The sequence below is a fragment of the Lacerta agilis genome, chromosome 10 (genome assembly GCF_009819535.1).
Source record: "Lacerta agilis isolate rLacAgi1 chromosome 10, rLacAgi1.pri, whole genome shotgun sequence".
Taxonomy (NCBI): domain Eukaryota; kingdom Metazoa; phylum Chordata; class Lepidosauria; order Squamata; family Lacertidae; genus Lacerta; species Lacerta agilis.
The window spans coordinates 11,877,262-11,890,886 of NC_046321.1; the positions used below are offsets into that span (position 1 = coordinate 11,877,262).

Genomic DNA, 13,625 nt, shown 5'->3' on the forward strand with positions numbered 1-13,625 from the left:
AGTTCAAAGTGTCAGGAGGCCAACAGGATAGGGAAGCCTGACCTATACTAATACTGCTGCCCTCCTAAAACATTATTGAAACTGCTCTGCCTCAGAGGAAACTTCATGGCCCAAACAGGCAGATGACACAGCACTTGAGGCTCAAGGACCAGGAGGCCATTTTATTCGCCACAACTATGCCTGTCAGGGCTGAGGGAAAACATATGGTGTTGGTTAAACATGGCTGGCCACTGTACCTCCATCTTCATTTCGCCAGTACAGGAAGAGATTCATGGTCCCGACTTCCGTTATCTGATGGTCGTCTCCGTACAGCCAGAGAACCTGCTGGCAGCCTAATTCCATGGCTTCCCGCTGGGCATAGATAGAAGAGCCGTAGTTCCTTTTGGAAACAAGAGGGAAATGGGCAATGATAGGGTCAGGGCTTTTTTTCCAGCCGGAATTCACCGGAGCTCAGTTCCAGCACCTCTGAGGTGGGCACCATTGCCGTTATAAGAGAAAAGGGGAAGCCTTCATGCCTCAGCAGTTTGGATTTGATACCCCGCTTTATCACGACCCGAAGGAGTCTCAAAGCGGCCAACATTCTCCTTTCCCTTCCTCCCCCACAACAAACACTCCGTGAGGTGAGTGGGGCTGAGAGACTTCAGAGAAGTGTGACTAGCCCAAGGTCACCCAGCAGCTGCATGTGGAGGAGCGGAGACGCGAACCCGGTTCGCCAGATTACGAGTCTACCGCTCTTAACCACTACACCACACTGGTTTGTTAAAGTTGCATATCGCTTCCCACTAAAAAGTTTTGAAGTGATTTGCAAGTAAAGAAATACAAAATGACAAAAAACTGGTTTGACAATATAATATACGGTAATCCCACAATTTACAAGGGGGTTATGGTCCGGGAATTGCAGCCAAAATCACGTATGGGTTCAATGGCAGGCGTGACTGCTCAAGTCATTTTTCCCAGGATCCCATCCCCTTTTAAATTTTAAACATTTTTTTTTTGCCCTGTTCATAAGGCTGAATGCGCACAAGTTAAATGTGCTTACTGTACTATAATTGCTGCTGCCCCAAATCCCAACAAAATAAACATGTCTTTGCCAGTGCTGAAAAGATGACCAGGTTGAGGTCCTTGTTCTCAGAGTAGTTTAAGATTAAATCCATCTTCTCATACTCAGCCCGGATATTGACAACCTTGTAACTGGAGTGGAGAGGAACCCGGGACCTCCTGCATGCAATGATATGCTCTGATACCACTCTATGGTTCCTCTTCTCCCACCTAAACTTAATAAAATGGAATCTAGGACTTGCAGGAACCGCTTCCTCGTATCAGATTCACCGTCGCGAATTTCAGGAATGGCCAGGCCACCTTTCCCAGGAGAAAAACGTCCTGTGTGCTCTAACAAGCAAGCTGTGCTGGCTAAATCAACAGCTGGGCCATCCTATAGCCCAGTTCTTCTGGCTGGAGCAACAGGCTGCTGTCAGGCATACTGCCAGCCGTGCCTCTGAAGCTATAAAATGCATTCCCGAAATGCCTGCATTTCGCTAGACGGCCACAGATGCCTTTGCCCTGAGCCAAGGAAGAGAGAGAGAGCATTTGCAGCCAGTTTTGTCCCTTCAACTTGGCAGCAGCTTGCTGATTCCGATGAAAGCAAAGTGTGTCGTTCCAGGGATGTCGCCAGCTTCCGGGGAACAATGCCGCCAAGCCATTACACGGCTGCTTCTCAGAGTTCCCGTACCCTGGGACGGGCCGCACAAAGGATGCCTGCCAGAACCAGCTGCGAGATCAGCTTGTGATTACAGTCGTACCTTGGGTTACGTACTTTTCGGGTTACAAACTCCGGTAACCCAGAAGTGTAACCCGGATGCGCAGAAGTGTTCTGCACAGGTCGCGCATGCACAGACACGTTCGCGCATGTGCAAACCGCTACTTCCGGGTTTTTCATGCGCTTGTTCTGATTGCGTACTTTTTGGGTTATGAACTGTAACCCGGAACCAATTACGTACGCAACCCGGGGTACCACTGTAATGTTAACTGAGAAAATAGGCGGCCCATTTTGAGCCTAGGTCCTACCCGACAAGGACAGAGTTCCCAATTATGGCACGGCACACAAACAGACCCTGAACAAACCAGTCCCATTGTGACATGACTCAGATTTGGAGACCCTGTCCTGAACCCCTACCCCCACTTTGACTCGTAGGTTCAAGCTGGCTAGACCAGGTGTTGGGTGAACCACACTAATGAGCTCATTGTGAAATTAATCATGAAAATGCGATTACGTTTTCATTTAGTGCAGAGGTTGGCAAACTAACGGCCGCTCGGCAAGTCCCCACGTGCTGCGCTAAACCGGCGCAGGGTGGCTGGGGGACTCACTTCCACGGCGCTGGCGGGGCTTCCTATCGGCTGCAGGAAGCTCCCTCCGCACCAGAAATAGCGTCTGTGCATGCACACGCCTCCTCCATGCCAGAAATAGCATCTGCAAACATGCGCACGCACACGATCCAGCCTGCAGAGAGATCTCTGGGGGAGTGGACCGGCCCAGGCTACGTAAGCTTTGCCGACCCCTGATTTAGTATGTGCAAAACACTTCATTTCCCAGTAATTCTTACAACGAAAGACGAAGTTGTGGTCCTTTTGTTACAGTTAGGAAATCTTTTATCTGCCAAAAGAAATGGCCAACATAGGTGATACTAGCAGGATTTTTGTTGTGGGGGGTGGCTTGCCCCATAAGTAGGGAGAAGCCTGCTCCTGGGACTGTGCAATGTTTTCAGAGCAGTTAGGGATGGCTGCAAGGCACAATGACTATGGAAGAAGAAGCCATGGTTCACCGGTGTAACCCATGTTTTGCATGCAAAAGGTGTTTGCTCATCACCAGGGGATCAGATAGCAGGTGATGTGGAGGAGCTCTGCCCAAGCCCTAGGAGAGCCACCGCCCATCAGGGCAGACACTTCAGAGCTAGATGGATGGAACAATAACCTGTTCCTTTGAAAATGCATGCAGCTTGGAGCTCAAAAACTGGTTTTGGCCAACGGCAGGATACTGTGTCCCAGAGGATTCTGGGACATGTTTTTGATGCACTCTCAGATAAGCAGCATGCTCAGCACGTGATTTCCAGCCTAGTTCACACGTCGTGAACTGAGACTAGAGCTGCAACCAGCCAGAATGGACAATGCAGGGCTAGGTGAGCCAATGGCATGAACCCAAATGATCCACCCGCCATTTTGAAAATGAGAATCCAATGCTCTCATGCCTACAAGAAAGAAGCCAGGAACGCTGAGCATTAGCGTCACATGGGTGTTACTTCATCAGGATGATCTTACCCTCCCAGCTTGCAGTCCCCGGTTCCTCCTTTCCAGGCTCGGACATATTTTGGATCTGCCCATAAGGCTATGGGGTTGAAGCTGCCGCTTGAAAAGTACGGGCCCACAGGACTCAGTATGACATAGAGGAGGGCTTTAGACGGCTTCTTGACTCCAAGGGACGGCTGAATAGTGGAAAGAGAGGCAACGTTAAGAGCATAAGGTGGGACCTACTGGTTCAGAAGAGAAGCCCTGTCTCTTCTCAGCAGTGAAACAGAGGATTATGGGAAACCCGCCAGCAAAGAGCAGCAGTGTCCTCCTGCATGGGATACCCTGCAGCTGTTTTTCAGAGGCAAACTGCCCAATACTAGAGGTAATACTGTACAACCGTCATGACTATAGCACCAGTTACAGGTGGGTAGCCGTGTTGGTCTGCCATAGTCGAAACAAAATAGAAAATTCTTTCCAGTAGCACCTTAGAGACCAACTGAGTTTGTTCTTGGTATGAGCTTTCGTGTGCATGTATCTGAAGGGTATCTGAAGAATTTTCTATTTTGTTATGACTATAGCAGCCACTGATACCCTTTACTTTCATGAATGTATCAAACGCCCTTTAAAAAATGACACACACCCCTGTGCAAAATTTGGTTCTTCGGTACCAATTCGGTTCAATGGTGGGTTCACTTCTAGTTCACTGCGTAATAATAATAAAAAGAGAGAGGCTCTGATAGCTCTGTTGGTAGAGCATGAGACTCTCAATTTCAGGGTAGTGGGTTCGAGCCCCACGTTGGGCAAAAGATCCCTGCATTTAGGGGGTTGGACTAGACGGCACGTGGTCCCTTCCAACTCTATGATTCTAGAGAGCCTGACAGGAATGAAAAGACTCAACAGGGCCACAAATGAAGTAGGATGAGACCCAAACAATCCCAGATTGATTGATCTCAGGGGTCCTGGATGGCAGGCATGTCTCCCTTAGCTTAAGGTTCTACATGGTGAAGGTTCCATGCAGCCGACTTCCAAAGCCATCCTTCCAATAGAAGAAGAAGAAGAAGACTTTGGATTTGATATCCTGCTTTATCACTACCCGAAGGAGTCTCAAAGCGGCTAACATTCTCCTTTCCCTTCCTCCCCCCCCAAAAAAAACACTCTGTGGGGTGAGTGGGGCTGAGAGACTTCAGAGAAGTGTGACTAGCCCAAGGTCACCCAGCAGCTGCATGTGGAAGAGCGGGGACGCGAACCCGGTTCACCAGATTACGAGTCTACCGCTCTTAACCACTACACCACACTGGCTCTCAATAGCAGTTTGATTTGCAGCAAGGAGCAAATGACAATCTAAACTCAGCTCTTTGCCACTGAAGAGGAAGCCACTATTGAAGGAGGAAGGAGCAGGTCAGGCTTGGAGAAGGGGGAGCACCAGTTTATAATTGCCTCTGGTTTACATACTACTGCTACATGTTCCATATTGATTTCAAATCGGCTCGCCTTCCATACTGATTCAAAAAAATCATATTGATTGTGGAAGGAGGGGATTTATTGGTTTGCTATTGTTCTTATTTTTTATTAAGCATTTTGCATTTTTTTATAGTGAAATTTTATGTTGCAAACCACCCCGAGATCTGCAGATGCAGGGCGATATACAAATGTAATAATAATAATAATAATAATAATAATAATAATAATAATAATAATAAAATAGAGCACTTCCTTTGCAACACAAGGGGCCATATATTCTGTGATGCCACACCTGAGCATACACAACCAAACAGAAGGGGACCTGGGGCTCCTTCTGGAGAATATGCATGTTCAAATGAAAAAGAATGGACAAGTTCAAGCTATGCAATGAAATGAGAAAACACTTCCACTAGGTGGCACTATGGTTATCTCTAAATACAAAGGCTGCAACTTTACAAAAGAGAACATCACACTTGGTCTCTTCTCCTCTGTGCTGCACAGAATGATTTCCCTACAAGAGTGCCATTTCGGCTACAGGAAAGAGTATTTACGCTTTATTATGTTTTTAGTGTTGTGTTGGGAGCCGCCCTGAGTGGCTAGGGAAACCCAGCCAGCAGGGCGGGTTTTATTAGCGCCTCTTCCTTTACATGGAGAGATCCATGAAGGCACTTTTGTGCGAAGTAGGACTTGTTCATTCACATAGAGCACATTGGGATTTCGCAGCCGGCAACTGCAAGTTGCAAGGTCAGAAGCAGAAGCCTGCTCTGCACAGAAATCCTCTATGCTCAAATAATGCACAGACATTACACCTTCCTGGGACAACAGAAAACACCAGCACATGTCGGGTGCTCTTTAGGCCACACAAAGGATCTGTGCATGTGAGCTCAGAGCTGTTACCTTCCATTCGAACACACAACGCCCGCTTCTAGGTGCATCAAGTGAGGACTGGGCTACAAACGCAACAGCAACGAGGAGGCAGAATTCGGGAGGTGACGGAATAGACTGTCTCAGAATGCAGGTGGGGATAGGCATAAATGAACCTTTGCAGTGTTTTCCTTTTTTTAATGACACAGCAAGAAATAGGCTGGATTGATAGTGTTAAAATGATAGTTTAAAATAGGATATAAGAAGATAAATTGAGATTTTTGTGATTTGTATATTTGTGTTATGAATGAGGTGATAGGTATAAGACGTTAGATAAGGATTAAGGTTAATGGTAAAAGTAGAGCTAAAGTAGTTATAAAGTTACTACAGTATATTAGAAATGAATGCAGAAGAGAGGACGTGAGGAAGTCCCCCTAAGTAAGATTTTAAAGAAGTTTAGGATAGTTAAATTGGTGTGTTGTTGTTGTGGATGTGTCATAAGTTTTGTATTAGTTTCTTGTTTGTTTTGTATTTCGTAGTATGTATTTTGTATGTATTTTTTCTGAAAATCAATAAATTCTTTATTTAAAAAATGAATATTTCTCTTTGATGTGTTCCCCCCCCTTTTAAAAATAAACGCAGAGTTATTGTCACAGGAGGGGAAATTCTGAAAACCACTCCCCAAGCCAGCAGTTTTAATGTGGTGCAACTCATTCTGCCGCCTCTAGATTCTGCTGCCATGTTCAGGCCTCAGTTAGCATCCCACCCAGTGCAAAAATGAAGAAAAACAAAGAACAAGGTTAGTTTTCCCCCACACCTCTGTCCCAATTAAAGTAGGGCGAATATACAAGCTAGCGGCGGTCGAGTACGGCACCCACTCCTTTTCGACTTCCACGAGTTTCCGGATGCACTCCAAAAGCTCTTCTTTGTCAAATCCCTGAAAGCAAAAGCAGAAGGCAACACTTAGGATAACCTTAACTTGGTTGGGAGCACACTTCAGCAGTAATGTTTAATTAGCCTATTAAGTCAGAGGCCGTGACGTTCCAACTACCGTTAGTGAATGAGATGCCAACGGAAGGTCATATGATTCTAAACACCCAAAAAACCAAAACAGTTTAATTGATTTCACAGCAATTGTGCAACACATTTCTGAAGCACGAGTTTGGGCTGGACATTTTAAATGCCTGCAGGGTTTTTTTTTGGGGGGGGTATGGGGAAGGTTCTTTGATTCTCACATTTCTCCTTTATTACGGATTTCCCCCTTCCCAACCAAGAGATGTATTAAAGCAGGCATCCCCAAACTCGGCCCTCCAGCTGTTTTAAGACTACAACTCCCATCATCCCTAGCTAACAGGACAAGTGGTCCTGAAGTGTTGCCATTTTAGAGCCTCAGACTCTTAATCTCAGGTTTGTGGGTTTGAGCCACCCACTGGGCAAAAGATTCCTGAATTGAATGGGGTTGGACTAGATCAGACATGTCCAAAGTCCAATTTGGGGACCTAAATCTGCCCCCCCCGGCTGGTTTAATCCGGCCCCTGTGGCAGTTTGTTTCTTGGGGTCAAATCCTAAAAAAAACCTCAACAATTTCAATCTCCCCAACAAAGCTCAACAACTTGGGTTGGCCTTCACATATGCTCACTTCATCAGATCTGGCCACCCCTGAACTAGATGATTCTCATTGTCCCTTCCAGCTCTACAATTATATGATCTTATAATGGTCACGTAGGAGCTTGTTGGACATTTTGTGAATACAAATAAACAGCTCCGTGTAACACAAGATCTTGCGTCCTCTCTCACCGATTCCATCTCTGAGGAATCTCCTTGGCAGAAACGCTGCATTCGATCTTGGAAAGGATTTACCAATCGGGATGGAAACACCGTCCGAAGTCACAGCGGGGGAAAGAGCAGGGGGAAGAAAAGTAAACGCTTGTATTACGCACCGGCAAAGTCGCCCGCAGAGCTGACCGTAGCATCCTGTCCATGTTGAGTCCCGGGCGGAACAAGCGGATTTTGCCATCCACCCCTCGGTAGGCCTTCATGCCTTCGAACAGCTAAAGAAACCAAGAAGGGAGAAATCAGAGAAGCGGAAACGGCAGACAGCAGTGAATATCGCACACACATGAACATGCACACACACAGGAAAAATAAAATATTGCAATAATAAACGCATGTGCATTCAAAATGAGATTATCGATAGCTACATGTTCAGAACGTTAACATTAAATAATAACTGAGCAACTTCTGCATCATTCCACACATGAGGTTTGCTGCCACCTATACCCACCTCTCACATTAGAAAAGAACTATCTAACACATTATTAGAGGGCTGCAAAAATATACCCGAGGTTTTTTTTGGGGGGGGGGGCGGACTTTCCAGTACTGGCACCCTGATTGATATTCTGTTCCCTCTGGGGCTGTGAGCTTCAACTGGTTGATCAGTTAGGCAGTCACATGGTTAACCTGCCAATTTTCAATCAGTGCCTGCCAATTTTTAAACAGTGGGTCTGCTAAGTTTTTTTTTAAAAAGCCTTGTCCCACACCCTCCTCAAGTGCTTTTGCCTTGCTGGAATTTGCCTAGTTGAATTGTGACAGTAGCTCCTGCTTGGCTGGAAGGAGAGATGAGGGAATGTGTAAGGACCTCTGGTTTTTGCGAAGCTGGAATGTAGTCAAAGGTAAAATTCGCATCCATTGCTCCCCTCAGTTTAACCTTTGTCCACCCCTACATTTGCTCCTGCAACCTCTCTGGAATATTACCCTCAAGGGAATGTGTGCCGCACCCCCCCCCCCCCCGCTGTTGAAAAGGTTTCCCTGCCTCATGCCACCCCAAAATTAAATCAGGATTTCAAACTATGGATTGTGCAAGCCATGGAAAAAGTAAGCCAGGAAAGAAAATGGGAGAATGCAAGGGCAGGAGAGGGACTGCAGCTTGTAAACACATTTATGTTATGACCGAACTAAATACTGTGATTTTATCCTATTGAACCACCCTGAGACCTGCGGGTATAGGGTGGCATACAAATTCAATTAATTAATTAATTAATTAATTAATAATTCTAGTTTGGTTCTGGTATGTTTGTGATATGGGAATAAAACAGCAAATATAGACTGTCATTTTTAGCAGCGATTGGCAGGGTTTCAGAGCGATCCTAAGTTTGTTTACTGAGAAACAAGTTCCCTCTGTGTTACAGGGACTTAACACCTAATATATTATATGTTTAGAAGGGCAGCTTTTGCTTATTGGAGCAGCAAGTTCTCGTAATCCTTTTCATATTTCAGCTTCAAAATGCCAACGTTATCTTCACCTTTTTAAAAAACCACCACCTGTTTCATATCTATCCTCGCAAACACAACAGCGAGAAACGTATTTTATTTGGTAAGAAACAAAAACTGGCACCACATCCCGCCTTTAGGCCGCGCCCCGATCTACAGGGAGATAAGCTAAACTTTCAAGTGGAGAGCAGTTTGTACTAGGACTGTCTTGGTGTCCCTGCAAAATAAAAAATTCTTTCCAGTAGCACCTTAGAGACCAACTAAGTTTGTTCTTGGTATGAGCTTTCGTGTGCATGCACACTTCTTCAGATACGAAGTGGTGTCCCTGGTCTGAAACACGGCCTGCCTAGATTCTTACACAGACCCATAGAGCAGAACAGCTATTTTTATTTATTTTTTACCCTAGATGCACTGTTACGGAAGATGCCCCAGACTGCCCTTTACCAGCTTTCACTAAAATATTTCGCAGAGTTTGGAGGCAAACCAGGAATGAAATCATTGCACAAGGACAAAAAGGCCTTGCCAATGCCCTTTTTTTTTGTCTGTTCCTGGAAGGACTGGAAACATCTCGAAAACACTGCAGCACCCAAGTCAGCCTTTTCAGTAGCTAAGGGGGGGAAACCAGTGAGGAGTTCCGGGCAGGATGACTAAACTGAAAACAGCTGAGAGGGAGATTTTTCCACCGCAACAAAACCAGAGCTGGGCATGGGAGCTGGTGTAGTGTCCTGGCAAAGTCATAGAAGTCCCACAGACAAATCTCACTTCAGATCGGAACAGCCTGAACCTTTCCCTAGATTACGAGTTGTACATGTGAAAAGGATCTAGGGGTCTTAGTGGACCACATGCTTAACGTGAGTCCACAGTGCGATGCAAGAAAAAACAACAACAGCTAATGCTATTCTAAGCTATTCCACCTAAACATTAGGAAGAACTTCCTGACAGTGAGAGCTGTTCGGTAGTGGAATTTGCTACCAAGGAGTGTGGTGGAGTCTCCTTCTTTGGTGGTCTTTAAGCAGAGGCTTGACAGCCATCTGTCAGGAATGCTTTGATGGTGTTTCCTGCTTGGCAGGGGGTTGGACTGGATGGCCCTTGTGGTCTCTTCCAACTCTATGATTCTATGATTCTATGATTCTAAGCTGCATCAACAGAAGCACAGTGTCCAGGTCAAGGGAAGTAACAGAACCACTGTATTTTGACTTGGTCAGAACACACCTGTAGTACTGTGTCCAGTTCTGGCCACCACAATTTAAGAAGGATGCTGACAAGCTTCAATGTGTGCAGATGAGGGCAACCAAGATGATTAAGGCTTTGGAAACCAAGCTTTATGAGGAACAGTTGAGTGGGGTATGTTTAGCCTGGAAAAGAGACTGAGAGGAGATATGATAACCATCTTCAGAGATCTAAAGGGCTGTCACATGGGGGATGGAGCAAACTCATTTCCTCCTGCTCCAGGGGCTAGGACGTCCATTTGAAGGCACCTTCTATTGAAGGGCTGCCTGGTTCCACCTCCAGTTTAAAGATAAAGAACTAAAAGACAGAAGACCAGCATGGGCCCTTGAGGTTGTCCATCAACAAGTAATAATTATAATTATAATAATAGTTATTGGCCAGCTGACTGAGGAGCCACACAGTCAGCTGAGCACAGCTTTCTACAACTATGGTAAAATGTACTGTGTTTCTGGTTTGGTTTGGTTTTTCTCTAGAAGAGAAGACTGAGAGGAGATATAGCTGAAGGACTGTCACATGGAAGGTGGACAAAACAAAATAATAATAATAAAATATTCCTTCCAGTAGCATCTTAGAGGCCAACTAAGCTTTCGTGTGCATGCACACTTCTTCAGATACACTGAAACAGAAGTCACCAGACCCTTATAAGGTGGAGCAAGCTTTCTTCTTGTTGCTCCAGAGCGTAGGACCCAAACCAATGGTTTCAAGTTACAAGAAAGGAGATTCCGACTAAACATCAGGAAGAACTTTCTGACAGTAAGAGCTGTTTGACAGTGGACTCTACCTTCATTGGAGGTTTTTAAAGAGGTAGGATGACCATTTGCCAGGGATTCCTGTACTATTATTATTATTATTATTATTATTATTATTATTATTTCTATACAGCCCTTCTTCATCTGGGGATTACAGGGTGGTTTACAATACACAAACACAAAAATACATAACATACTGTATATTCTGGCGTATAAGACTACTTTTTAATCCAGGAAAATCTTCTCAAAAGTCGGGGGTCGTCTTATACGCCGGGTGGAGAATCTGTGGTTGAGTATATCTCAAACTCTATATTTTAACTGTAAAAGTTAGGGGCTGTCTTATATGCCCAGTCGTCTTATAAGCTGGAAAATACGGTAGTAATGAACATAAACAGTAACCACCACCACCCCCAAAAAAATGTTTAAAAGGGCATAGATTGTTTAATGAGTCAAAGGCTTGGGAGAAGAGAAATGTTTTTGTCTGGCACATAAGTAAGGAAGGCATCTGGTGAGTCTCTCTGGGGAAAGCATTCCACAAATCAGGAGCTGCTCTCTCGTGGAGGAGGCACGTGAAGAAGGGCCTTGGGTGATGATCGCAAGGTCAGTTCATATGGGGGGGAAGACTTGCAGGGGTTGGACTAGATGACCCCTGGGGTCTCTTCTGACTCTACAATTCTATTCGTCTATTTCAACCAGAGTAACTATTTCTCAATTATCATCATTATTAATTTATTCACCACAAAAGTCCCAGGCTGGATTACAACTTGTATTGTGAAAATTCTTAACAAAATCTTTTTTTTTTTTTAAGGGAGGGGTTTTACAACAATTTTTAAAAAATACAATATTAAAACATAAGTTAAAATGGATTAGCATCAAAATAATAAGGTGCATCCTCAAAATCTCTCTCTCTCTCTCTGAGGTGTCAAAGGCCAGGTTACAGAGGGGTGTCCCTGATTTTAACACCTGAGAGGGACTGCATATGCAGGTTCTCTTTTGGAGCGCAACATTTCCTGTTTTGGAAATCTGCAAGCAACCCATTCCTTCTTTTTTTGGGGGGGGGATAACAAACAGAAATCCCCAAGGGAAGCTGTAGTTTTGTTATCAGACAAACCAGTGTGTGCAGACCCTGCTCCTGTGGAAACTAAGCAAGGGGCCTTTTTAGCTATGACACCCGAATCAGGCCAGCCCTGCTATTGGGCAGAGCGAGGGGCTGCCCCAAGCAGCTGATTTGGGTATCATTAAAGGGGAGCAACTTGCTATTCAATATACAGTGGTGCCTTGGTTTACAAACTTAATCCGTTCCGGAAGTCCGTTCTTAAACCGAAACCGTTCTTAAACTGAGGCACGCTTTCCCTAATGAGGCCTCCCGCCACCGGAGCCCTTCCACCGTTCGGATTCTGTTCTTAGGTAAAGTTCGCACTCCGGGAAACAACTTCCGGTTTTGCGGAGTTCATAAACCAAATCGTTCTTAAACGGGACTGTTCTTAAACCGAGGTACCACTGTACAGTGATACCTCCGCGAACGTCCGCCTTGTCTAGCATCCATTCCAGTTAACGTCTGCAGCAAACATGGAAGTACTGGAACGGTTTACTTCCGGGTTTGCCACTCGTGCATGTGCAGAAGCCCTAAATCCCGCTTCACGCATGCGCAGAAGCACAAACCGCTCTGCGCACGTGAGCAGATGCGGCGCTTTGCCCCGCGTCCTTTACGGCTAGCGGCAGGGGCTCCGGAACAACCCTGGGCTACCGTTTGCTTTTAGGTTCCCAGTGAAGACCATCTTATTCTTCCAGGTTTTTCATATTCTTCCGTACTGTTTATTCACTTTGTTTTCAGTAGGCTAGAAACGCTTTTAAAATAAAAATACCATTAAGGAGGTGTATCTCTCAAAGACCCCGATGGGGAGGTGTTAGTCTTTAAAGCGTTATGTTAGGCCTGTTACGATCCTAGCTTATAAACAGCTACTTGCATAGTTGCCTAGGCAACCGGCCAGAAGAGCTCGGAGTTATTACTTTAAATTTTACACAGGACATGCATGTTTACTTGGAAGTCCCCCACTCAGGTCTTATTCAGGCGTTCGCTCCTGAAGTCTGTGGGCTAAAAGCGGGGAGGGGGTATGGGCAGAGATGCAAGTCCCCACCTCACCATCCATGGGCATGCCAGCCCCATGTTCTAAGCGAGGGTCTAATGGACAGAAACTGCCTTCAGACCTTTGTTTTCCATTTCTAGCCTCCCATCCCCCACTCCTTAATTTTTAGTTAGGGAAAAAGGTGAATCAGTGGGGCATGTTACAGGTGGGTAGCCGTGTTGGTCTGCCATAGTCGAAACAAAATAGAAAATTCTTTCCAGTAGCACCTTAGAGACCAACTGAGTTTGTTCTTGGTATGAGCTTTTGTGTGCATGAGCTTTCGTATCTGAAGAAGTGTGCATGCACACGAAAGCTCATACCAAGAACAAACTCAGTTGGTCTCTAAGGTGCTACTGGAAAGAATTTTCTATTTTGTTTCGTCAGTGGGGCATGATAAAGGTGCAAAAAAAAGTATGTTGTGAAGAAAGTGGATAGAGATAATGTTTTACCCCCCTCCCTCTCTCTCAGTCCTTGGATAATACTAGAGCATGGGTAGGCAAACTAAGGCCCGGGGGCCGGATCCGGCCCAATCGCCTTCTAAATCCAGCCTGCGGACGGTCCGGGAATCAGCGTGTTTTTACATGAGTAGAATGTGTGTTTTTATTTAGAATGCATCTCTGGGTTATTTGTGGGGGATAGGAAT

At 45.4% G+C, this 13,625-nt stretch overlaps 1 protein-coding gene across 3 annotated transcripts in view; it reads right to left on the bottom strand.

Annotated features, from left to right (window-relative positions):
- The window catches only part of BCAT1 (branched chain amino acid transaminase 1), a 61,171-nt gene that overhangs the window by 11,902 nt on the left and 35,644 nt on the right, over nucleotides 1-13,625 (bottom strand). For all 3 annotated transcript variants that reach the window (XM_033161672.1, XM_033161673.1, XM_033161674.1), the window contains 4 exons: nucleotides 7,548-7,658; nucleotides 6,425-6,544; nucleotides 3,313-3,476; nucleotides 237-379 (listed from right to left, as the gene is read on the bottom strand). In XM_033161672.1, the coding sequence (XP_033017563.1) occupies nucleotides 237-379; nucleotides 3,313-3,476; nucleotides 6,425-6,544; nucleotides 7,548-7,658 (538 nt within the window). The remainder of the gene's footprint in view (nucleotides 1-236; nucleotides 380-3,312; nucleotides 3,477-6,424; nucleotides 6,545-7,547; nucleotides 7,659-13,625) is intronic.